At 42.3% G+C, this 26,952-nt stretch overlaps 1 protein-coding gene across 1 annotated transcript in view; it reads right to left on the bottom strand.

The window, feature by feature from the left end:
- Nckap5 (NCK associated protein 5) overlaps positions 1 to 26,952 on the bottom strand; it is a 648,901-nt gene that overhangs the window by 558,524 nt on the left and 63,425 nt on the right. Inside the window, exon 3 of the mRNA XM_026779774.1 lies at positions 18,632 to 18,695. Within this exon, the coding sequence (XP_026635575.1) occupies positions 18,632 to 18,695 (64 nt within the window). The remainder of the gene's footprint in view (positions 1 to 18,631; positions 18,696 to 26,952) is intronic.

Genomic DNA, 26,952 nt, shown 5'->3' with positions numbered 1-26,952 from the left:
CACTCAGCTCACATACACACGCATACACACAGTCAGCTCACATACGCACGCACACACACACACACACTCAGCTCACATACACACGCATACACACACAGTCAGCTCACATACGCACGCGCACACACACACACTCAGCTCACATACACACACACTCAGCTCACATGCACACGCATACACACACAGTCAGCTCACATACGCACGCATACACACATGCACATTTTCCTGAGCATTAAGCATCTTCTCTTATCCATTTATAGACACTATGTCCCGGAGGAGGAACAACTGGCTGGAGGGAATATCTAACTGGAGGTTTATGACATCTATACAGAGTCTCCTCCTCCTACTGCTCCAGGCCTGTTTCTGACTTCCTCTTTAACTCCACAGATGGAAAACTAGAACCCAAATAGCAAGCCTAATTGCGTTAGAAGCCACAGTAGGATGGCTCTTTGACAGCCCATTCTTTCCTGGAGGCTGCACTCTCCTATCCACACACCAGGCTTCATTGTGAAAGACAGACACCAGTGACCATGGTAAATCCACTCATAGGACTGGCTTCCCCTTCATTAGCACCATCTGAGTCTGTTAGCAATCTTAACCAGCGGTTTAATTTCTCTACAGAGGGCTTTAAATTAATTAGGGGTTCACATGCTAACAAAGAGAAGGATACATCCATAAATCAATCTGGTGTCGGAGGACTACTCCGAGAGGGTGTCTATTCATGGAGACCTCATATCCAGCATCCCTGTCGGGCGGCCAACAAAAGGGTGCAGGTGTGGAATAGCCACTGTGACCAGGAAGCACCGATAATTATCGGGCATCACTTAAGCCACAGCAGGTAACCAGCCAAATCAAAGTACTGGGTGCCCAGCAAGTAAAATCCAAGTCACCATGAGGACCACAGTGTATCACTTTAACCCCAATCAATGAGGGGCCCTAACACCATGATTTATTTTATACCAAGTCTAAGAATTACAAGGACATTGATCAAAACGATTCCCCTCTTTTCGCCTCTTTTGTTAGGATCAGAAAGTAACAGATGGAAGCACTTTTTTAATGTGCGGAACATTAATAGAATAGAATAACCTACGAAAGTGCTGTTGCCTTTTATTGAATGCGCTTGCATTCATGTTTGCATATACCCGGGCCGCGTTCACTGGAAAGCCTGCTACTCAGCGTCCTTTCCCTGGGCACGGCACTTGTACTTTGACTCCACTCTAGAACTGTGAAACAGTGCCTTTCAAACATTTCCCCCGGCAGTCCTTCCGTTTCTCGAGTCCTTTTGTTAGAGAACACCGGAGGAACAAAAGAACTGTGGATGTGCGTTTAAATGGTTTTGTATTTTGTCACATTTAAATGTGTTTAAAACAACCATGAATGGATATACATTAATGAAATCTTTTAAGGCATATAAACTCTGCCTGCCTTAAATGTGAGGGTAGGTCTCTTTACAACCGCTCTCTTCCTAGTAAAAAAATCTCTTTGTTCTTTGACTGTATTTAAACTCAACCCTGTGCCCCTACATTGGGGTTTTGAAATCTGCATGCTAAATGTAATTACACTTAAGCCTGTATAAGTTATGTTGCATAATTAGCTTCTTGAGATGAAAATGTGGTTACTACAGCACCCCAGAACAAATCCATCACAGCAAGAGTTGAGAAATCCATAACTTTAAGACAGGACAAGAAAATCTGCCACTACAAATACAACTCCTCAGAATTTATGATAGTTTTCAACTAAACAATTCGGGAAACAGATGATTTTGGCTTGAAAACCAACAGAAGGAACACCTTAAGAATTTGAATGACACAGGAGCCTTTTTTCCTTTGGTACCTGTGACAGAGAGGCTTCCTCCAGGAGCTGGCACTTGGCACCCCCACGGACACACCATTTGGTTAGGCTCATAATGATTCAGGCCCTGCAGGGTTCATTGCCATGGTAAAGCAAGAAAAGAAAATGAGGAAAATAACTGTGTGCCAGGGGGCGGGGATTGAATCACATCTTTGATGCTGGAGCAACTGACTCAAACTGTGAAGATCAAGGTGAGAAGGGCTGTCAGAACACGCTGCCCAGGCCCTTCATCCGGGGCTTCTCCCAGCCTCACTTCCAGCTCGGGGCCCACACAGGTGCTCTCAGAATGGGTGCCTACCGAAGTACCAGCCACGCTGAAGACAACACAGAAAAGCCCCTCTCCGATGTGGCGCCCCACCACCACGGAGAGGTCTTTCTGTCCGCTTTCCCATCACAGGTCTGTAGGGCAGTGGAGGCTTTTCTCTGAGGTCGCTACTCAGATATTAGGTCATTTGCACTCGAGATTTCTTACCTGGGAGGGCAGTCTGAGACACCCCCGACACAAACACGAGAGTGGTATAGAAAAGACCACAGGGGCTGGGCAGATGGCTCAGTGGCTATGAGCACATGTGGCTCATTCAGAGGACCCTAGCTTAATTCCCAGTACGCTGTACAACTGCCTTTAGCCTCACTCCAGGGGACCTGTGAGACCTTCTTCTGGCCTCTACTGGTGTAGGAGGTCCTTCTGTTTGTGTGTCGCTTTCATTGGTTAATTAGTAAAGAAACTGCTTGGCCTGATAGGGCAGAACTTAGGTAGGCAGAGAAGACAGAACTGAATGCTGGGAGGAAGAAACCAGAGTTAGGGAGAGCCACCATGAAGCTGCCAGGTCAGACATGCTGAATCTTTCCCAGTAAGGCACGACCTCATGGAGACATACAGATTATTAGAAATGGGTTAAATCAAGATGTGAGACTTAGCCAATAAGACGCTAGAGATAATGAGACAGGCAGTGATTTAATTAATATAATTTCTGTGTGATTATTTCTGGTGTAAGCTAGCTGGGCGGCTGGGATGAACAAAGCCCCCCCCCAACACTCCACAGGTATCTTTACTCATCTGCACACATTCACTCACTCACACACACACAAACATGACACATACACACAAATATTATGTGTGCATACTCACATACACAGGTAACAATAAAATAAATTCATTCTTAATAAGCTTGGGAGCTGGATCAGTTCTTATACTTCCAGATGGACAATGCTGAGTCTGATAGTCCAGATACACACAGTGGAAGGAAGAACCGTCTCCCACAAGCTAACCAGTGACTCTGCAAGGGCATCGCGGCACACATGCATACTCACACACATACATACTAAAATAAATAGAATTCGTTAAAAAGTGTAGGGTGCATGCTGCATGTTTATAATCCCAGTGCTGATGAGACAGAGACAAGCAGATCGCTGGGGCTTCCTGATCAGTCAGTCCACCCTAGACTAGTTGGCAAGTTCTAGACCAGTGAGAGATCATCCTGTTTTTTTTTTTTAAAGAAGGAGAGGAGGAGGAAAAGAAGAAGAGAAGGAGGAGGAGGAGGACAATTTTTGAGGAATGAAAGCTGAGATTGTTCTCTCGCCTGCCTACAAATACAAAGGAGTACACACACACACACACACACACACACACACACACACACACACACACGAGAAGTATGGACTTGTACATCTACATCGGCAGCCGAGAGCTGCTACCTCACCCACATTGCTTTCTAGGGTGCATAAAAGAGGCCTGGTGAAGGAGTAGTTTTTGGCTATTGTTTGTGGGTTATGAGACTCTGCACCACTAAGTCAGTAGAGGCCATTTAGGCAACAATAACAAGACATTCCTTTCTTTCCATCCAGGGTGGTCACAGGAGGTCCTCTAGAGAGGCAAATGTCCAATCCTTGTCCAGCAGTCATAAGAAGTCTCTCACCTCCGTGCCATGGAAACTTCTAGGGAATCAATGTTGGTTTCCCTAGAGCTGGTGCTCAGACTGACAGATCTACTTCCTGGTGACACACTCAGCAGATACCAGGAAGGCAAAATGTTCTAATCAGGGTCTCCTAACACCATACACAAACATCCTGGCATCCACAGAGCCAAAGAGTGTCTCATCACACACCTACCAACTCCTGGAACTGAGTAAGGACATGCGGTAGGCAATAACTAGAAGAATATGCGTTAGGAATACCAGGAAAAGAGTTGTAAGGCAGTCACTATGCAACTCTCCCATGACCAGTTACGTTCACAATTCAACCTCAATTCCTATGAGTGAGGAAAGAAGAACTTAGCACAGAAATTAAGGATATAAACAGGAACAATAGCAAGAATTCACTATCTGAAACAAAGAGGCCAAGACACAGGATGAAGAACAGAATGGAAGGAAGCAGCAAGGATGGGTGAACTAGATGACAGGGTAATGGGAAACCTGCAGCCAGGAGCAAGAGAGACAATTCAGCTGCGCAGAGCTCTTCCAGAGGAACTTGCTCCACTCCCTGCACCTACACATGGCTCACAGCCATCTGTAACTGCCACGCATGGGATGTGAAAGCCTCTTCTGGCCTCTTTAGGCACCCATAGGCATGCGTACATATACACAGACACGTAGATACAGACAGATGCACAGACACACAACTAAATAATCATTTTTTTTAGAAATTAAAGGAAAAGTATGCAGTGTGAACATGAAGAGAAAAGTGACAGAGGACAACAAATAAACACAGCCTTGGGGGACACAGGAGACCAAGACAAAGGGGCTTCACTGCCTTGTCTCAGAGCTCTTCAAAGATGAGAGAGATGGCGGGATGAAGAAATAAAGAAACAATGCAAACTTCTCAATTAAAAAAAAGAAAGAAAATCCAATTCCACAAACCTACAGATTTAAGAACTGAAATAGCCCTCAAAAAGATCTTAACCCAAGACTGTTCAGCCAGACACCTCACACACCTTCTTGTAGGGAGTCAGACTAAAGAGAACAGAACTCTTCAAGGGGGTAGAGAGGCCAAAGTACAATGGGTCCCCATGAGGCCACGCAGTTAGAATGCAGGCAGTCTTTCATCAGAAGGAAGCAGCACAGGGTTTTACACATGCAGGGAATAAGCACAACATCTAGAGCTATCAGCCCAGACTCCTCTATTGTCAATGAAGGGGAAATCAAAAGAGTCTCAAATAAAGGACGATGGATAAAATAACGTGTTGCCAGTAAAACTGTTTTTAAAAGATTATGCAAACAAAGTTCTTCAAGCAGAAAAGCAAATAGAGAAAAAAAAATGAATCAAGGGGCTGGGGATCTGGTTCAGTGGCAGAAACACTTGCCACAAACTCTGATGACTTGAATACCATCCCTGGGACCTCTATGGTGAATGAGAGAACAAACCCCACACAATTGTACTCTGGCTTCCTCATGCATCATGTGGCATACACATATGCTGCAAACACACACACATACACGCACACACACACAAATGAGTGAATGGAAGGCTTGAAATGATAAATCTTTTAGAAAGAGCCAGCAAGATAGCTCAGTGGGTGAAGGAACTTGCTGCCAAATTTGACAACCTGACCTCAAACCCTAAGACTCACAAGGACGAAGGAAAGGACTGATTCCTGCAAACTGTCATCTGATCTCCATACATGTACATAACACACACAGGCACACACATACAGAGAAAACCTAGGGGAACAGTTTTCCACACTGCACTTTGCATGACCACTGTAAGTGACTATCACACCAAAGCCCAGAATCAGATATGAACGAGTGATATGCATCAACTCCAAAGCAACTTCATGTGCCAGGAAATAGGAACAAAAAGGCAGAATGACTTTCATAACTGCAAAGGTAGGGTTATTAACTGGCTACTATTCCAAAGGACAGCAAATTGTCTGAAAAGGTCACATAGAAATAGTTGAAGACATGGGGAAGGGAAGCAGGACAGTCACCAAGCATTAATCAAGGGGGAAAAACAAGGCCACAAGGAGGTATCACCTCCAAGCTGTAGGAACAGAAATACAGCAGTGAACACAGGGGAGATGTATCAGATGTTAATTTGCTTGCTGTGCAAACATGAGGACTGACATCAGATCCCCAGCACCCCATTAAGTAGCCTAGCATGGTAGTATACACCTATTATTCTAGCAGTGGGGAGGCAGACTGGGGGATCTTGAGAGCTCGCTGGCCAATCAATAGGTACCAGGCTCAGTAACAGATTCTGTCTCAAAAATAAAGTGAGCAATTATTGAAAAAGACATGTGATGTCAACCTCTGACCTCCATATGCATGCATGCATGCACATATACAACACATATCTATGTGTCCAAAATCAAGACAAGACATACACTACACAAAAAATAATTACCTAAAAATAAGATTTAGCAGGTATTAGTGAGTGTGGAGGAAAAAAAAAACAAATCCTTCTGTACTGCTGGTGGAGCTGTAACTCCATCAGGTCCTTAGGAAACAATAGGGCTTTCCTTTAAAACAACCCAAATATAAGTATAACAGCACCGGGGCCTAGCAACCCTTCTTCAGAGAGTATGTCCAAAGGTAATAAAGTTACATTTCCCATTCTCTCATGATATGCAGTGTTATATGTCATACCCAAGATAAGTATTCAACTTATATCCTTTAGCAGTTGAATGAATGAATTGCAATGTATATGACTAGTAAGAAGCCCATACAAAGAAATGAATCTGTACTCTTGTTACAATATGGACAAATGGGAAGATAAGGTTTAAGTAAAACAAGCTAGACACAGAAAAAAACATACAGCATGGTACCAATTACACGTGCTATGTACACACACGGAATACACTGACTGAAGAATGGCAGGGTGGGTGCCTACAGTAGGAAAGAGGGGATATGGGAAGGAACAGCTGATACAAACCCACGGTTGGATTGGCTCATTAAAGCTGGGTGTCCTTTGTGAAGCATGGGACTGTTTTTGGTAGTATTCCATTGAAGAGGGAAACTTTGTGTTCTCTTACCAAACAAAGAATAAAATGGAAGGTGAGGGAGTAGTGGGTGGATAAGATCTAAAATCATTGTGTTCATGCATTAAATTATCAAAGAATCTATGATACAAATGTGCTTAATGGAAGGTCAGAGATGTTAATTTGCTTGGCTATAGCAGTCATATGCTATACCATAACATCAGGTGGCATATGCTAAATACAACATTACACCAGGGAGTAATAGGGCATGCCTGCCATTCCAGCACTTGGGAAGTAAAGGCGGAAGCATGAAGAACTCGAAGCAAGCCTTCGCCACATATCAAGGTCCATACTAGCCTGGGCTATATGACCCTGAGTTGGGGGGAGCATGGAGGGAGGAACTAAAGGGAGTGAGGGAGTGGGAGGAGGGAGGAAGAGAAGAAGAAAAGGAATAGATAAAGGGAGGGAGGAAGGAAAGAGATGGAGGAAGGGAGTAAAGAAATGGATGGAGGAAGAGAGGGCTTATTTACACATACACCCCTCCCCTAGAAGAAAAAAAATCCTAGAATACCAGTAAGAAAGGAAAAGCTTGAATAAATGCAGTAAGCACTCCATATGTTTTCAAAACTGTTTGACAGTTGAAGCAAAAATTACCATGTGATGTGTTTCTCAGTATATGTGGAGGAAAAGCAAGATATTACATTATAAATGGGGTACATGAAGGGAGAGACATAAGAATGCCCTAGCTGAGCATCAGTAAACTATGTGTGTGAGAAACATTATACTTTGAGAAACACTAGAAAAGACATCCAGACAAATACATTCAAAGAATGCTATAAATAAATCAAAAGCAATCCTAAAAGCTGTTTCAACACCCACAGGACAGCAGTGGGGGAAAATGGAGATATGGAACAACAAAGAGAACATGAGACATAAGCTATGGTCCATCAGTAGCTCAGCTGAGAGTGAACAACCTCTAAACACCAATTTACAACTCAGATTTGGGGATGGAGAGATGGGTCAGTGATTACGGAGTACTTGCTACCCTGGCTGAGGACCTGGGCTTGGGTACCAGCATCCATACTGGTGGCTTATGAATGCCTGTAACTCCAGTTCCAGGGGACTCCATACCCTCCTCTTTTTTTCAGAAGATTACTACACATACACAGTGATACAAACACAATACATAAATAAAAATAAATAAATCTTAAAAACAAAATAGCCCACACACACTGAGTTGCAGAGTAGGTTTAAAAAAAAACATAATCCAGCTATATTCTTCTTACAAAAACTCACTGTAAACATACCATCTTGATTTAAAGGAAGTAGGAAGGCATTCACTAACACCTAGAGGAAAGAAAATTACCAGAGACAGAGAAAACACATTGTACTTGTTTCTGTGAGCCTGACTTAGTCCCCTTAAGATAACCATCCCCAGTTGGCCCATTTTCCTGCAAATAGCATGACTTCATGCTCCTTTATGACTGAAAAAAACATATTCATGGCAGACCGCAAAGCACCTTTTTGATGTGGGATTCCCCTCTCTATGCTGTGAATATGATTGTTTAATGAATAAAGAATTGGTCTAAGCCTGTGATAGGGTAGAGTAGAGCTAGAAGGGGAAAACTAAACTGAATGCTGGGAGAAGAAAGGCAGAGTTTAGAGAAGCCATGGAGCCACTGCTGGAGACAGATATGCCAGAACCTTACCAGTAGGCCATGAGCCTTGTGATAAAATATAAAATAATGAAAATGGATTAAATTAATATGTAAAAGCTAGCCAATAAGAGGCCAAGCAGTGATTTAATTAATACAGTTTCTGTGTGATTATTTTGGGACTAAGCATCTGGAAACAAACAATCGACCTCTTACAACAGATTGGCATGCCAATGTGGCCAACTAAATCCATGTAAAACCTGAGATAGCTTAAAAAGTAATTTTAGACACAAAAGAAAAGAGTTAAGCACAGCTATCTTGGTAGCCAGCATTTTGCTGGTGGTGTGCCACAGCTACTTTAAGAGAGCTTTCCTGATTCAGTGACAGAAAAAAAACTGCACTGTTTTGAAATGGCAGCTTCCTGGATCATGCTGCCAGCACAAACTCTTGCTCTTTCAAGACCGAGCATTTAAATGGGGTTTATGAGCAGAGTGCTACAACTTGCTTAATGGAAACATAGACCCACTGTATGCCTGAAAATGGGGCAGTGAGTATGGCTCATGCTAAACAGATCTCCATCCCACCATGTTGGACTGGGTGGAGCCAAAAGACAAAGCAGCCTTAGTTGCTGCTTAGCATTTTAAGAAGCGCTCCTGAACAGAAAAGAATTACAGATACACAATAGGACAGATTCAGACATAAAAGACCTCTATATGAGATACAATGTGTTTAAAAAATGTACATAGGCTTGGGAGAGAGACAATTATAAGCATAGAGAGTCATAAAAGAAAGTAAATGATTTACAAAAAATAAAACAAAGTCTTTAATGAGACAGAGTACAGACAGTCATAGATTAAAGGAGTAAAGATAATAAAATAAATATTAAAAAAGTAAAAGAGTAAAAAATTAATAAGCCACATAAAGATGGAAAATACACAGAGAGTCTGGATTATGTATATTATTGTGTTTTATTTGAATTTTTGACTGTGAAGAAGCTAAATAACCAACATATATACTTTAAAGGTATCTTGACTTCATAATTTGAGTCTAAGGATATGCTGCTTTGGAAAAGGGTTCTTCTTTTGTTTCCACAGAAGAGAGAACTTGTGGAATCATTCCAGACTAATGTGGTTTGATGAACCAAGACACCCTAAAAGGTCACCTTGAACACCCCTCAAAAAATTACTTCCCCCATCAAAAAGAAGCAGTTTGTAGAGAGCTATGCCCAAATTCTCAAATATTGTTTATAAATGTTTGTTTATATTTAAAAAGGAATATGCTATAGCTATTTACATTGGTATGGCTCTTAATTTATTGATACAAATTTAGGGTCAATTTTGTTTAATGTATACTTCTGCTCTTGATTAAGGTATTGTGTTTGTGGAGCTCATTTAAAAATGTAATGTACAATTAAGAAATGTAAGTTAATAGATAATCATCTATAATAGTCAAGCTAGTAGTCATTTTAGTTAGGTTTTCTAGATATACAGAGATATATTTTAGTTAGGTATTCTTCATATCTTTCAGAGACATTCAGAATATGGCATTTAAAATGTTTTAAGAATTCAGGACTTTTTATGATAATGAGACACATCTTCTGGCAGCACCAATTACTTCAAGAGAAAGAGGCCCCTCATGAAGTTTGCTAGCCATTGGGTAAGAAACTGCTCTTGCCTGGACTGTTTGATGTTATGCTATATAAACTGGGCATGCAGGACCCACAGAGTAATGACTTCTGAACTTGTGTAAAGGTGAGACAATCCTTTGGGGGTTCCTGCTTCAGGAAGAGACTGCTAGACATTCTGCTGGACACAGGAGAACGTTACCGATAAAGTGTCAATATAGGTGGAACTGTCTTTGAAATTTCCTGCTTCATGGAAAAGTGTGCTGGATACTATGAGCCTGCAGACTGAAGATAGATGCCCCAGGGGTCCAGAAGAACTTTGGGTGACTGTCCAGGTAGCAAGATTTCTCTGTCAATTCTAAAGTTTTGAAAGCTTTTTACAATGCACTTCCTGTTTACTTAGGTAATAGTATATCCTTCTGGAGTCTTTGATAGAGTTCAAGAATAGATAGCTATAGTTATAGTTTTCCTTAGTTATGATAAAAGATAAAGTAGATGTAAATGTTGTAACTAATTCTTGCTTGATATCTGTTTTGTTATATGTACTTTTACGATGTTAAAGTTAAAACTTTCCTTTTATTTAAACAGAAAAGGGGAGGTGATGTGGGACTCCCCTTGGTATTCTGTGAATTTTGGCCTGTGATAGGGAAAAAAAAGAGTAGAGCTAGGTGGGAAAAACAAAACTAAATGCTGAGAAAAAGAAGGCAGAGTTAGAGAGAAGCCATGTAGTCCCGCCAGAGACAGATGCTGGAACTTTACCTGGTAAGCCACAGCCTCATGGTGATACATGGATTACTAGAAATAGGTTAAATTAAGATGTCAGAGTTAACCAATAAGAAGCTAGAGCTAATGGGCCAAGCAGTGATTTGATTAATACAGTTTCTGTGTGGTTATTTCGGGAGTCTGGGCATCTGGGAAACAAACAAGCAACTTCCTACTATACCTTTCCTCTATCTACTACACTGCTGCTGAACACCTGATAGCTGCTGGGGACAGTGCTGAAGTAAACGTGACGAGCATACTAAGGGAAGTAACAGGATTGAAGGCAGCCAGGACCTAAGGTTGCTGTGTCATTCAGAGGCAGGCTGTCTTCCAGTCTTTGGTAAAATTTGGAAATTTCCAATCGAATTATTATTATCTTTAAAAGAGTGGTTTCCTTACAACACCAATACTTTGGTAGAAAATTGAGCACCCTGAGGATTTGTTACTTATAAACTTAATTTGTGGTTGCAGTTAAGTACAATTACACTGTTGTAATTCATTGCCTTCAAATAGGTATCCCGAATACACATACAACTACCCATGCACACATTTATATTATTTATATATGGGTATATATGTACACAGAGACACACACACACACACAGACACACACACATACACACTTGTGTTCCCAGTGTGCACTCAGGTGAAAAATGTCAATGAATTGTCTCTGCCTATTGTGTAGCAGTTTCCTCCCAAATTGACTCATCCCCCAGTAAAGTTCCTTAAGACAAAAGTAAACAATACAAAATAACATCAGGAAGTTCCTGAAACTGTTAAGATTCACTAGGCCCCTCCCTTCAAGAGGAAAGAGTAAAGATGCTCAGAGTCATTCTCAGACAAGCCAGACGGCAAAGAAGCCTGAGATCAGTCAGGCTGCCTGAGATCAGTCAGGCTGCCTGAGATCAGTCAGGCTGTCTTAGGCCAACTGATTCACTAGAAATCATGCTCTCCAACCTGTTGAGCTGCCTGAAGGCTGTGCATGTGCTCTAGGTCCCCAGCTTTTGTGTGATATCACTCTGCTAGGGGGTAAGCTTCGGTGATGCAGCTGTCTTTGAGTCACTTACACTCTTGCAGTAACCCACACACACATTCCTGTAAGTGACCCCATAATGCCCATTAATTCACCAAACTGCATTTGGTAATATCCATGCTTAGGAATGTTGTGGGCTCCCAATTTGGGATGAGTTAGGTGGGTGTGTGTGTGTATGTGTGTCTGTGTGTGTGTGTGTCTGTGTGTCTGTGTGTGTGTGTGTCTGTGTATCTGTGTGTCTGTCTGTCTGTCTGTCTCCTCAGGGAAAAAATGTATGACACAACACTGCCTCCCAAGCCAGTGAAACTAGCACCAGCATTAACTCTGACTGAAAGGGTCAGGAAATAGTCACTCTGGGCTTGAACTGGATTACTCATGTAGGGCTGTATAGCACCATTTATACCCCATTGAGCAACAAAGGCAGGGTCAGCAAGGATGTTGTTTAGCTCAAATCAAATGCATTGTTATCTAACTGAAAGCAATGTTTTTTGGAAGAGATCTGCTTTCCTTCCAGGAGGGGGACCAGTTCCTGCTGTTCCCCACACTCTCTGTCTTCTGCCTATCAAGCCTCAGAAGATAAAGGAATAAAAGTTCCAGATTTTACAACGAGGACTAGGAAAGGAAAGAGACTCCAGGGGACGACAAAAACACAACAGAGATACCCAGGAAAGGAAGATGCTGCTGGGGCCTACCATGCTCACCTCTCAACACAGAGTCTAGGATCTGATTCAATGGTATCAAGGGACTATGAGGACTGAGCTACCAAGACCTGAGCCAAGATCCTACACTGGCCTGTGCCCAAACACAGTTAAGCCCATAGAACTGTGAACATCATGGAAGGTGAGCTCTAAAGAGGGCCATGGCTCACACACAGGATCAGAACCTGTGGCACAAACTCAGTGGGGTTAACTGGCAGCCTAACAAACAAACCTCCAAAAAACTCAATTTCTTCTTCAGAATCTCTTGAGCTAATGCTTAAAATATTGAAAGACTATCAATACCTAAGATGGATGCTGCTCCTGTTCACAAGCATTTAAAGCAGTGGTTCTCAACCTGTGGGTCACGACCCCTATGGGTGGCGGAGGTCAAACAATTCTCTCACAGAAGTTACCCAGGAGCATAAGAAAACACAGGTATTTATAATTCAATTCATAACAGTAGCAATATTACATTGATGAAGTAGCAACAAAAATAATTATAGGGTTGGGGGTCACCACAGCATGAGGAACTGTATTAAAGGGTCGCAGCATTAGGAAGGTTGAGAACCACTCCTCTAAAGACTCAATACTATTATTAGCAAGCCACAGGGCAATTTTCAGGAAAATGGCCAGCAGACTCCACTACTAAACTAAGTAGGAAATAAAGGAACTGAGAACTGTGGAAACATCAAGGAAACAACAAAGTCACCAGACCAACACTACCTGATTTTAAATCTTACCATGCAGTCATAGCAATCAAGGAGTCTAGTATACTCCAGGGAGAAAAACTAGATAAAAGGAACAAATTCAAAGTGAGAACTGGAAAGACAGCTCAGCCATCAAGAGCTCTTGCCTCTTTTGCAGAGGACCTAGTGACTCACAACCACCTGTAACTCAGCCCCAGAGAGTCACACACACATTCACATGCACGTGCACACACACACACACATACACAAACATGCACACACATATACAAATATAATACATAATTTTACAATGAGTGTAAAACATCTCAGTCATGTACAGACTTGCATGTATAAAGGGAAATGGTTTTCAAATTCTGGCACAAAAAGTCAAAGGATATTCATTTTTTTAATTTTCACATGCATGAGTATTGATACTATATGAAGCAAACGTCAACTTTCACACGTGTGAGCACTAATACTACATGTTTGAATTTTCACATGCATGAGTATTGATACTATATGAAGCATATGTCAACTTTCACACGTGTGAGCACTGATACTATGTGTTTAACTTTCACACGTGTAAGCACTGATAATACATGTTTGAACTCTCACACGTGTGAGTATTGATACTACACGACACGCATGTCAACCTGTATCACTTGTCACAGGCAAACTGAAGCGCCTGTGGATCACTCAGGATGCACATCCTGTTTCCATGCATAGGGCAGCACTTAAAAAACAGTCTCTATAAATGTAAAGTAGCCAAAAGTTCTTCAAATACAAGATCTACTGATGCTAAATTTCAATATTAAAATATTTCCAGTCATCCATAGGTCCCGTTCTTTAAAGGGTGGGGACAAAAGAAATGGCAGAGAATGTCAACTACCCACACATATTGTGATGGGACTTGTACTGAAAAAAGATACAAACCACCTATACAATTGTACAAAGAGGAAAAGCAGCTGTCAGTCCTTCAAACAGGTCAACTATTGATCGGATGTATGATTGGATAACGGGTAGGCTGTAAGTGGGCAGGTACTCATCAATAAGAAAGTGCAAGTCAGATGACAAGGAGCTACTGTCCCATGAACCACCACAGAGACGCTACAGAAGACCAACCATTATGAATGTTGGCGACAGACCAACCCCCAGATCTCTCCATGACCACAGTTATTACTACTGTGTGCACCACAGTGCATGGTGGAGGTCGGAGGATTACATGGAGGAATCTATGATCTCCTTACACCACGTGGGCTCTGGGGATAAATTTGGGTCGTCACAGTTGGTGGCAAGCACCTTTATCTGCTGAGCCCTTTTGAGACTGCCACCTAGTTTTTGAGACAGGGCCTCTTACTAGGCCAGGCCAGAATGGCTTGTCAGTGTGATCCTCCTGCCTCACCCTCCTCAGAGATTCTATCACGGCCATGCACCAGCATTCCCAGGGTTTTATGTGGGTTCTGGGGATTGAGCCCAGGTTCTCTGGCTTGCACGGCAGTCACTTTAATAAATAAGCTATTGATCCTGCCCCCTAATTTTCTTTATAAATGCTTCATGAAGCCTTCATTCACAAACTGGGGGAAGAGGTGGAGTTTCAGCATTTTTCTACTGTGCCATTATCTTTCTTTCATTTCCCAAGCGCACCACCCACCCGCTGCCGCCTGCTCCCCTTGCTGGCTGGCTTCCTCCCTCCCTTCCTTCCTTCCTGACACTGTTCTTCCCTCTATTCTTTTATCACATTATATCATCAAGCTGGACGATAAGCTCTCTTCTTCCTACCTCATGAGCCCCTTTCCAGTTTCATAAAATACATACACAGATACAAATCAGCACATATAGAAACATAACTTTAAACATGAGTTCTGCATTTAAAAGGAAATGGTATTTTTCTTTGAGTCTGGGTTATGATTTCTGGTTGTATCAATTTCCCTCCAAATGTCATGATTTCATTCTGCATCATGGCTAGAAGAACATCGTGTGTGTGAAGAACATCCTCTGTACCTGCTCTTCTGCCAGTGGAAACCCCAGGGTGGGGTAGCTGGGCAGGTTTAGTGTTAGTCCCTTCAGGATTTTCCACACTCACGGTGACAGTGGCTGCACGGACTGATATCCCCCAAGCAGCGAATAGGTGCTCCTCTCCTCCGATACACAATTACACCTTTTCAGGGTGAGTTTTCAGGGCTCGAAAGACAGCTCAGAGCTTAAGAACACTTATTAGTCTTTTTTAAAATTTATTTTCAAGATGACAGTTCTAAAAAATTTCAAGTCAGTCTTGAGAAAGTCCGCATCATTTGACATTTCCCAGACAGTGTTAGGATATAATTTTTAAACACGATTTTTTTATTTTTCAAAATGATGTCTTTTTTGATTTTTATTGAGCTCTACATTTTTCTCTCTTGCAGAGTAATAAGAGTAATAATAATAGTCATATTAATAACAGTAATAATAATAACTAGGATTCAGTTCCCAGCATCCTAATGGTGGCCCACAACTATCCATAACTCCAGTTCCACTGCCCCATCCCCCTTTCTGACCTTCACAGTCACCAGGAATGTAATGGCACACACGCATGTACATTACAAGGGGACTCTAGCAGGCTCAAGCACAGCAGACATGGCACTGACAGTTTCTGCCTTACCCTTCTCCTCCATTTCCCCTACCTTGCTAAACCCTTACACTGCTTTCATAAAGCTAGCACCAATCTAGCCAATCTATTCCCTTGCTTGGCCACTTCCTCCTCCAGAGGCTGACTACCAAGGGCCAGTTACCAAAGTACTGAAGTCCAACAACCTCCTTTGTCCTCCATCTCTTTTCTTTGTCTGTCATTCCCTGCCCTTTTCTCCCTTGTGCTGAGGACTTGGTCCTGGAGTGTCTTGTGCCAACTTGCAGGACATACATAAATTACAGGTGAGACACCCATGCACATAAAATAAAATAAATACATATTTTAAAAGCAAATGCCATTATTCTTCTCATTATCTATGTATGTGATGACCTTTACAGGGCTTTCAGTGGCAAAGTACAAGTAATCCCACCAATTACCAGGTTTGCGGGGAGCATTAGGAAGATAATAAAGGTCACACTTGGGGTTCACTGCCTGGCAAATGGTGTTGGAAATTCTGCTAACGTATATCTCATATGTATATATGCATATATACCAAATTGTTAGCTAATTTCCCATATGTACATTATTTTATAAATATATGTGTATGTGTATAATTCTTGACCTCACAACAAAACATGTCTAATTGAAATGTGCAAAGATTCACATATAAGAAATAAAACATGAATGGTTCTATAAGATAATGAGAACGACGTCTTCATAGCATTCAGGTATCCGGGTCTTCTTTATGCATTAACAAAACCTGAGGTGTGCTGAAGCCTGAAAAGAAGGATGCACTGAGCCAGCGGAGTAGAGCATTGGCGCAGTAATCTCTCGGAAGGAAGACCACCCGGGGAAAGCCGTTAAAGGGAACTGTAAACCAACGATGAGAATATGAAATACCCAGGATCCTCAAAGTCCTTCTCCCAAAACTTTCCTTAGTGGAACAAAAATCCCAGACCAAATGTGTTACCTCGAGGACAGTAAACGACAGCCAAGTGCGAGGTGAACCCAGACTGGCCTTGGGCCATAGCTGGGATGCATATTCCATGTATATGTACAGTTCAAACTGCACACATGTATGCATCCCTGCTACTGGCGGGGAACCTTTATATATGAAATGCAGAGTCCTGCTTTAAATGCTAGATAACAAATGGGTCAGAGTGAAATCTTAACAGAGTCTGGAATTTAACATTAACACAACACTGATCTCTCTGTTGCGGTGATCATAGTCATATAAAATGCTGATATTAGGGATGAAGGGCTGCAGTGTGCAATGTGTGTGTAGATCTAAAGACATTCCAAAATGAAGTGTTTATTATGGAAAGGAAAAAAAATCTCTTGGACTAGGAAGGAAGCTCACATGGTTAGTGCTTGCTATGCAACCATGAGGACCTGAGTTCTACCCCGGGACCTGTCTATAATACCAGACGTGGTGGTCTGTGTTTATAATCCCTGGGGCTTGGGAGATGGGGGTAGACAGAACTCTGGAGCTTGCTGGACAGCTAGTCTGGCCTACTGGGTGATCTCCAGGTCAGTGAGAGACCCTATCTCAAGCACGGAGCTGTCTTTCTGGAGGGAGCAGTACAAAAGAGAAGATGTAGCTTACCACTCAGACCTTTGCGCTTTTCCGGCTTGTTTCCATGTCATTGCTTAAAGAGGCTCCTGCATGGCTGCCTCAAATTGTCTGAACATTTGCAGGCTCTCTCCGTGTTCTGACTCTTACATAAAGTGTGATTTGCCTTCCTAAAATATGCCAGCTGGTTTCTGGTCCCCTGTGCCCTTCAGATGCATTCAGCATCTAGCCTGTAGTCCCAGCCTCCTGCATTCCCCATCAGGAGAAGGACAGGGCCAGCGACTTTCACAGACTTCCTCCTTCCTCTGGTGGATGAACTGTCATTAGTCTCATGGAATCAGACTGAAGCAGCCTTCGGGGGCTGCAAACAGAGATGCCACTTCCTTTTCATAGAGAACAGATTCTTCTGCTAAAATCTCACACACCTGGCCCTGTCTTGTTAGAAGAGGAAAACTCACACACCTGCCCCTGTCTTGTCAGAAGAGGAGCAAAATAAGGCTGGTGTTAGATTTCCTTCTCAGAGATTGCAAAGGCAGTTAATTCACACGCACAAGCTCCCGAAGGACCCAGACGGTCACCTCGGATGTTACAGTAGCACCTGAGCAGACACTCTACCAAAGACAATGGTCTATAATATGAAGTTCAGGTGGACAAAAATAAAGTGTATTGATTCTTTTGAGCCATTCAGAAACACAAGGAAACATCAGTGTTCTCAAGAAGTCAAGCTGGAATGTACAGGGTAGAACACCCTGTAGATACTAGGGAGGGAGAAAATAAAAGGGAATTACGTTAGGAACACCCCCCCCCCCCCAGGGTTCTTTCTGTAATCTGCTTCATTTACCTTCAAATAACTGAGAGGACTGAATTACACTGAAATGTCCTTATCTAAATATCTAAATTTGTACATTTGCAGACTTGGCACTGGCAGATGGAAGTCTGACCATCCAATCAAGATTCTTCAAACATAGTCTTTCACACTTTGAGCATTTGGATAGTCTTTGAAATCTCGTCTCAGGGTCTGCCCATCTGTCTGCATCCCTCTGTCTACATCTCTCTCACCTTCACGGCAGAGCTCGCTAAACTGAAGTAAATACATGAATTTACCAACGGCACAATCATGGAGTTGGCTATAAGCAAATATTTGGCTTTGACACACTCTGCTGGAACTGGATGGTTTTGAAGCCTGAGCAGTCAGGACTGGAGACTCACAGGAAGAGCGACAAGCCAAGACTCACCATGGCCCCTTGGTTTGTCCTTTGAGCAACTTCTCTCTGCAGCCTGGCCACAGCCAACTTCTCCCTGGAGAGACAGAAACATGTGATTAGGTAACTATTCCCGGGGCTGAGACAGCAGCGCATAGCTGGGAAACATTCTTTTGAAACCTCTAGAGTGACCCATCCTGTACTTACCTCCTTCCCTCAACCATATTTAATATTAAATATTTAAAGTGATTGGTCACGGGGGCATCGTCTCAATCCAGCTTCATGACGCTGACTCCTTTGCTCTGGAGCTCATAATAGAGGGATAAATATTGAACACCAGGTTAAGCGGTGCCCAACTAACCTCATTTGCATATATCCTTTGTCACTTACATTTCTGAGGCTATTTCATTAGTATTGATTTTAGTTATATTTTTTTAATTGTTTGCTCGTTTCCTTCTATAACCAGGCTGAATTTTAAACAGCAAACAAACCATAACTCTACACCACTCTTGAGAAAACAGAAAATCATTTGCAAGCTTGCTGTGAAAAATGAAGTCTATTGGACATTTTTGTCCATTCTATGAGCCTGACGGCTACTCAGTCTACAGAGGTGGAAACTGAAGGTCACAAGGCTAAGGGGACAGCTGAGATCTGAGGTGGGCTGTGACAGCATCAAATGCCGAGTTTCCTCACATCAAAGTCTAAATTTAAAACTCTGCATATTCTCAAGGCTTAGGAAATTTACTAAAATACAGATTTCAAGATCAGATCGTAAGTCAGTGAGATGGCTGAGAAGGTAAAGGTGCTTTCTGGGAAAGCCCGGGACCTGCGATCCATGGATCTGAGACCTGTGGGATCCACGGGCGGAACAGAGACCCGGCTCCTGGACGCCAGCCTTTGGCCTCCATGTGAACACATGCAAACACACAATAAAGACTCGCTCACTCAAGTTTAGTATTCATACTTCATAACGAGATTCATCTTATATTCATCATAACTAATTACACTTCCGATGTATAAAATATCTAATGAAATGTTAAGAATGCTTGTCATAATGCATGCATTCTGGACGGCTTTTCAAATTTTTAAGCCGTGAACAGGTGACATCAAGGGAAGAAGCTTCTAGCCAGCTCCAGGTCTCAGTGACAGCTTCCCCAGAGATCCCTCCCCCACAGTGAGATGAAGTATCTGAGTGGCATTCATCCCTCTTATGCAACATCTGCAAGTGAATGCAGAGGGGAATGCTCCATCCCCAGGTTGATGAGAGGATTTCTTTCTTCCAAGGATTGTGACAAACCTGGCTGCCCAAAACAAAGAAAGAAAAAAAAAACAACTTTCCAGGCTAAGGAGGGACCCAGTCAATAAAGTGCTTGTTTTACAATCTTGAGGACCTGAATTGAAATTCCAGAACTTATGAGGAAAGTTGGGTGTGGTGCTATGAACCCCAGAAGCCATCAACTGTCAATGACTCTATTGACCGTCAATGGTTCTGACGAATGCTCTCCCCCCAGCATGCTGGAATGTTAGCTGGCTTATCAATTGTGCTCACTTCTTGTATAGACAATCACAGCTCCTGTGAGCTCATAAGCCCAGCAGTTTTGCCAGGTTGTCAGGTCCACAAAACCTTGTTTTGCTCTGGTCCTCCTTGGCCTTTTACTATTACAGTTTTCTTTCCCCTCCTCTACAATGAACCCTGAGCCTCGTGTGTGTGTGTGTGTGTGTGTGTGTGTGTGTGTGTGTGTGTGTGTGAGAGAGAGAGAGAGAGAGAGAGAGAGAGAGAGAGAGAGAGAGATATGCTGGATGGACAGATGGACAAATGGAAAGGATGGGTGGATAGATAGATGATAGATAGATAGATAGATAGATAGATAGATAGATAGATAGATAGATAGATAGATAGATAGATAGATGAGAGAGAGATAGATGATAGATAGATAGATAGATAGATAGATAGATAGATAGATAGATAGATAGATAGATAGATAGATAGATATTTCCCAATGTGGTTCAGTATTCCGCTGACTCTAATTCTCTGTGCTTTGACCAACTTGACTTTGTCCACTGACCACCACTTACTGTACCAAGAGACATCGCTGATGAAGTCTGAGTGTTGCAAGCATTTTAAGAAGGACTCAAAGCAGGGAGCTAAGAGCTTCTGGGGGCGTGGGCCTTGGACAAGTCAGGGTGGGAACTGGGGGGTTGTGAATGTGATCAACAACATTGAACACATTTATGAAATGTTCGAAGAGTTAATAAAAATGTTACTAGAAAAAAATGAAGCCTCTGAAGAAGAGCTACTGGGAATCCAAGCCAAAATGATGTCCCCACAGAGTGCCAATGTTACAGAGCTGGAGAAATGGCTCGGTGGGAAAGGTACTTGCTAGGTAAGCATAAAGACCCAGGTTCAAATCTCTAGCATTGATAGACACGTTTGTAACTCCAGTTCCACAGTGGGCAGAGGTAGGAAGATTCCTGGGGTGTGTTGTCCGCCGTCCTAGATCCAGGCTGAGTGAAAGGCCCTGTCTCAGAGATCAAGGCAGAAAATGATAGAACAGGACAAGAAACATCCTCTTTTGGCGGGGCATACACATGTACAGATATCACATGTAAATAAGTACAAAAAGAAGGGGTGTTGCATCAAAATAGCCCATGTGTTTGCAGGTACTGAGAACCACATACGAGTTAGAGCAACCATGACGCAAAATTAGAGATGAAGACACAATATGTAGGCAAACAAGAACTCCAGGAAAAAGGGAAAGTTACTGCAGACAGGCAGTTAGAATTCAGATTCAGTCATGGATGGTGGCATTTTAATTAATTAATACATTAATTTAGAACTTAATGAATGAGAAGCACCAAAAGATATTCACAGGAATACTAAATCCTGATCCAGGAAAAAGGGAAAGTTACTCCAGACAGGCAATGTTAGAATTCAGATTTAGCCATGGATGGTAGAGTTTTAATTAATTAATACATTGATTTAGAACTTAATGAATGAGAAGCATCAAAAGATGAGTGTCCCAGGAATAGTAAATCCTGATATACCCATGAAAAACACTGCCACTACTCAAAGGACATTATCAAGTTGTGGAAGAGGAAATAGCATTTGTGGTACAGTCTTCACTCTTTCTACATATTAATGCTTGTGGGATCAAGTAATAAATGCAATCAGGATATCAGAACAAACTGCTCAGCCTCTTTCATCAATAATCCAGCTTGTCCTGGATATCCTGGCACACCATACCTTCCAATATGTAGTTCCAAACTGGCTGTGAAGCTGGGACCAGCTTCTTTTTCATGCTAATTGAAGGTTCTTGCAAACAGTTGTGTGTAAAATAAATAAATAAACAAACAAAGACCGCTTGCCTTTCAAGCTCCGCACAGCAAATGTACATTCAGGCACCCATCTGAAGAGTTTAGTTCTCCCGCTGACTGCAGACAACTGCAATTTCACGATGCATCGCATCCCTATTTTGTTCTGCTGCAAAGTTGGGAGCTCATTATGAGGCGGGTACTGTGTTTATGATTACAAAACCAATGCCTGGGGATATGTGATCAAAAGCCATGGATCCTTAGCTCCAGAACAGGGACTAAACACAATATCAAAAACACAACAAATCAGACACAGTACTCACTCCCCTTTCAGTTCCATGAAAGAGAATATTTAACTCTCAGGAAGAAAAAGATCCTCACTCTTTATCCCATTTTATATCCAAATGAAGAATAAGCCTCCGGTTGCTAAATGCCTTCAAAACAACCTCTGGGGAGATGGTTCAGTGTTCAAGAGCGCTCACTATGCAAGCATGAGGACAATTTCAATCTCTAACACCCATGTCAAAAGCTAGGCATGGCCACTCATGTGCCTGTCACCCCAGTGCTTTGGGGGACAGAGATAAGAAAATAGGTGGGGCTGCCTGGCTACCAGCCTAGCTCTAAGTTCAGTGACAGACCCTGTGTCAAGAAAATAAGAAAGAAAATGATCTATAAGGGCACCCAGCATCTTTCTCTGGTTCCAACCCAAAATAAAGAATGATGAATTTTCTTTTAATGTGAACTGTAGATCTTCAGAGTACCACTGATCTGCAAGAAATGTCCCCCAAAGAAACCACTGACATTTGTAAAAATCCTGAAAATACCTACAAGACTTCAGTATTTAGAAAACACTCCCAAAGAGAAGCCTCCTAGCTAAGGGGCTGTAAGTTGGAAGGAGAACACAAACTAGGAGTTTCACGGGGCCTTCTGCTACATCAGAATTGATCACAGATTTTTTTCTAGAAATAATAAGATACTCATTAGCTTCTCTAAAAGAGACCCATGACTCCTGTACATACTGAGCAGATAGAATGGAAGCTGTCATATCTTCTGCTATTCATTGGGAAGATAGTGCCCCATGAAAGTGCCCTGAGGCAAGGCAGCAAAAGTTCAAAGGAAGCTGTGAGCTAATGCTTGTACTTACTGTTAAATCTTTACAAACAGTTCCATACTGTGGATGCATAGACAGGGTGTAGCTGAATGAGCCCTGCTACCTTATATCAAGCAAACTACTACAAACTCAGTGTTACAATGTTACAATGCTGCAATGTGTTACAGACTCTGTGCTTTGGTGGAAACTGGTGTGGGATAATGCTCTTGTGCCCTGTAAAGATTTGTCACTTGTATTGGTTTAATAAAATGCTGATTGCCCAGTAGTCAGGGAGGAAGTATAGGCGGGGTGACCAGACTAAGAAAGTTCTGTGAAGAGGAAAGGCTCAATCTGAAGACACCAGACACAGAGGAAGCAGGATGAGAATGCCTCACTGATAAAAGGTACCAAGCCACGTGGCTAATAAGACCAGAATTATGGGTTAATTAAAATTGTAAGAGCTAGTTAATAATAATCCTAAACTAATAGGACAAACAATTTGTAAATAATATAAGCCTCTGTGTGTTTTGTTGGAACTGAACAGGACCAGGCAGGACAAAACTTCTGCCTACAGGAAATATCAGATAACATGTATGATTGCTAGTTCACTTTTTCAAGAAAAAGTAAGCAGTAATAGGTACGTGTGCTTGTACATGTTGTCAACAATAAAATTTAAAAATATTAATGATCTTGCAGATCCAAAGCCAGTTTCTTTCACTGTGGCAAAACATCCTGCAATACTCTCCCCTGCACATACAGGTTCATATTGGTTTGGGAGTTCAGTTTCAGTCCTTACATCCCAAGGTATTTAAAACATCATAATGCGTAAGCAACCTAACATATATGCCCCTGATGGTTAGCATTATCAACCTGACACAGCCTAGAAACATCTAGGAAGAGTCTCAATAAGGGATTGTCAAATAACCAGTTTTGGTCGGTAGGCATATATGTGGAGGGTTGTATTAGTTAAGTTACTGATATAAGACATCTCAGCCTACTGTGAGTGAAACCATTCCCTAGGCAGAGGGTCCTATACTATGCAAGAGTAGAAAACTTTAGTAGAAGCAAGTGAGTATGCATGAATGTTTTCCTCTGATTTTGACTGCAGGGGTGATGGGTATTGCTGCTTCTCTCTGCTAGGATGGACTTCGAACTAGAATTGTAAGCCCAATATACTGCTTACTCCCTAAATTGATTGTTGTGGGGCATTTTAGCACAGCAACAGAAATGAAACTAGGACAAGGTGTGTCTTTAATCTACCTGGAATAGCCCTGCAACAGACTACAAAATCTAATGATAAATAAAAAAAAATTCTAGCTCATTCAGCAAATGCTAATAGTTTGTTCTAGGTCTGCTATTAGCTATAGTATTGGGAAATAAACACAAATAAACAGGCATAAATTCAGCGCATATGAAGCATACAACCAGAAAGAACACCTAACATGCCAGAGCACACCAGCATGGAAAACTAGATTGCACAATGAATGATAAGGCATTTGGGGTAGAGCTCAGACAACAGAGTACTTGCCCCGCTTGGACAAAGCCCTGGGTTCCATCAACAGAGCCACCTAAAACAGGCATGGTGAGACACATCTGCAATACTAACACTTTGGAGGTAAAGACAGAATGGTCAGTAGTCAGAGGTCATTTTGGGGATACATAGTCTCAAAATCAATAAAGCAAAATTATAATTCTATTAGGGGTTAATATACACATATCATTATTAGTTTTAAGCAGAGATTTTTGAGGCTCTGTGCATGTGGATGATGACATAAGCCAGAGGGCATCAGATCCCCTAGAGCTGGAGCAACAGGTAGTGAGGGGGGATCACCCAATAAGAGTGCTAGGAGTTGAACTCAGGATCTCTGCAAGAACAGTGCACATTTTTAATCACTAAACCACCTCTGTAGCACCTATAATCAGAGATTTTTAAGACAAAAAAGGAGTGGCACAGTTTATCCTTTAGCAAACAGCATCCATGCTTGGCTAATAAGAACAAGAGCCCTCCACTCCCATCTTTGCTTCTGTGATACTGTGGTGTCACGTGGGGTAGCCTCTGACAAGCCGCTACTGTGATGGAACAAGAAGAAAGGGGTACACAATATCACACAGCCTAAGGAGTTTAGCCCTATATATCCTCAGAAATAACAAAGAGCCCTGAGACGAACTCACAGAAATGCCCAATGCCCATGAGTTGTGTGAAAACATGGGATGCTCGATTAGGCAGGACAAATGCCTTGTCTCCCACTAATCAAAAGCTTAAATATGATCATTATTTTTTTTACCAAACTTATAAATTAGCCAATATAAATATTTATTTGAAATCACATTTAAGCCTGTGTATGTGCATCTGTTTGTGTGTTCTTATGTGCTTGTGTGTGTGTTTGTGTGTGTTCTTGTGTGTGTTTGAGTGTGTGTGTTCTTGTGTGTGTTTGAGTGTGTGTGTTCTTGTGTGTTTGAGTGTGTATGTGTTGTGTTTTTGAGTGTGTGTGTATTCTTGTATGTTTGAGTGTGTGTGTGTTCTTGAACATTTAGGAATCAGAGGTCAACCTCAGATGCCACTTCTCAAGATACCATATACCTTATTCTTCTATTTTATTGTAAAATTGTTTTAGAATTTCATCAATGAGTACTCTATGTTATTTCCATCTCTTCTGCCACCCTCACCCCTGTTCCAACTCCTTCTGTGTCAAACACACCAGTGGGATCTGAGAAACTCCCCAAACAATACAGGCTATTCCTATAGCCCTAGGCTGCCTCTCAGAATGCAAAGGTAAGAACTCTATTGCTAAAGACGACACTTTCTTCAGACTGAGGAATTTGGAGGAATTGAGCAGGAATTGAGTTGGAGGCCTCTTCTCTGAGGACTAGCTCTCACGGTATCCTAGGCTGTGATACAAGCTGCCGAGGGGAAAAAGCAATCACTGGTCTTTTCCAGCTGGAAAGCCTACAAAAGTCACCATGACTCATCCAGCAAGATTTCCCCATGGGGAAAGAGTGGTACCCTCGAGACAGTTTCTTGTTGATCTGAAGACTTGTGGAGCGGGTGAGGCTACTTGACTACCACTGACTCTGCCCACCACGACTTGTGTCTACAGCACACAGTCCCACATCTGTTTTCTGATTGTTTCTGGAAACTGAAGGTCCTCATGTATGCAAGGCAACATATAAGATGTCCACATAGGCTGAAAAAAGAACCTCATACCCCTTCTTCTCAGCTGTTTAAATAGCATTTTGTCCAAAACATAAAATACCAATGAATGTACATTCAGGGAAAATAAAACGCGTCAGCAACAGTATTTTCATACCCACCACTTATATGAACACTCCCTCTGAAATACCGTGAGAAACAGGAGACAATGCATTGGAGACCAGTTGAACATGAGCCAAACCCAAAGACTTAATAGATTTTACTAAGAAGACACTAAGGCTGGGGAAACGGCTCAGTTGGTAAAATGCTTGCTTTGCCAGCATGAGGACCCAAGCTTTATCCCGGAGCCTACATAAAGAGCTAGATATGGTGGGATGCATTTGCAAAGCCAGTGCTGGGATACGGAGTCAGGTGAATAACTGCGGCTCACTCTTCAGCCAGCCTAGTCTGCTTGAAGAAATCCAGGGCAGCGAGAGAGCCTGTCTCAAAATCCAAGGCGGACAGCCCCCGAGGAAGAACACCTGAGGTTAGGTTGACCAGCTCCTCCCCCTCCTCTCTCTCTCTCTCTCTCTCTCTCTCTCTCTCTCTCTCTCTCACACACACACACACACACACACACACACACACACACCAATCGCAGCCACCACCAGCATCACCAATACCACGCCCGCCACCACTACCACCAAATACCAAGCGCCAATGTACTCTGTAGCGTAGAAGCAAAATGCAAATCCACTCCCCCACATGCACACATGCTCAGTCATGGGCTTTGTTTCAATCAACACTCCTTCCTAATTTTCC

This window comes from Microtus ochrogaster, chromosome 6 (genome assembly GCF_000317375.1).
Source record: "Microtus ochrogaster isolate Prairie Vole_2 chromosome 6, MicOch1.0, whole genome shotgun sequence".
In the NCBI taxonomy this organism is placed as follows: Eukaryota; Metazoa; Chordata; class Mammalia; order Rodentia; family Cricetidae; genus Microtus; species Microtus ochrogaster.
Note: the sequence above shows the minus strand (reverse complement) of the source record. Positions and strands in the feature narration are given on the sequence as shown.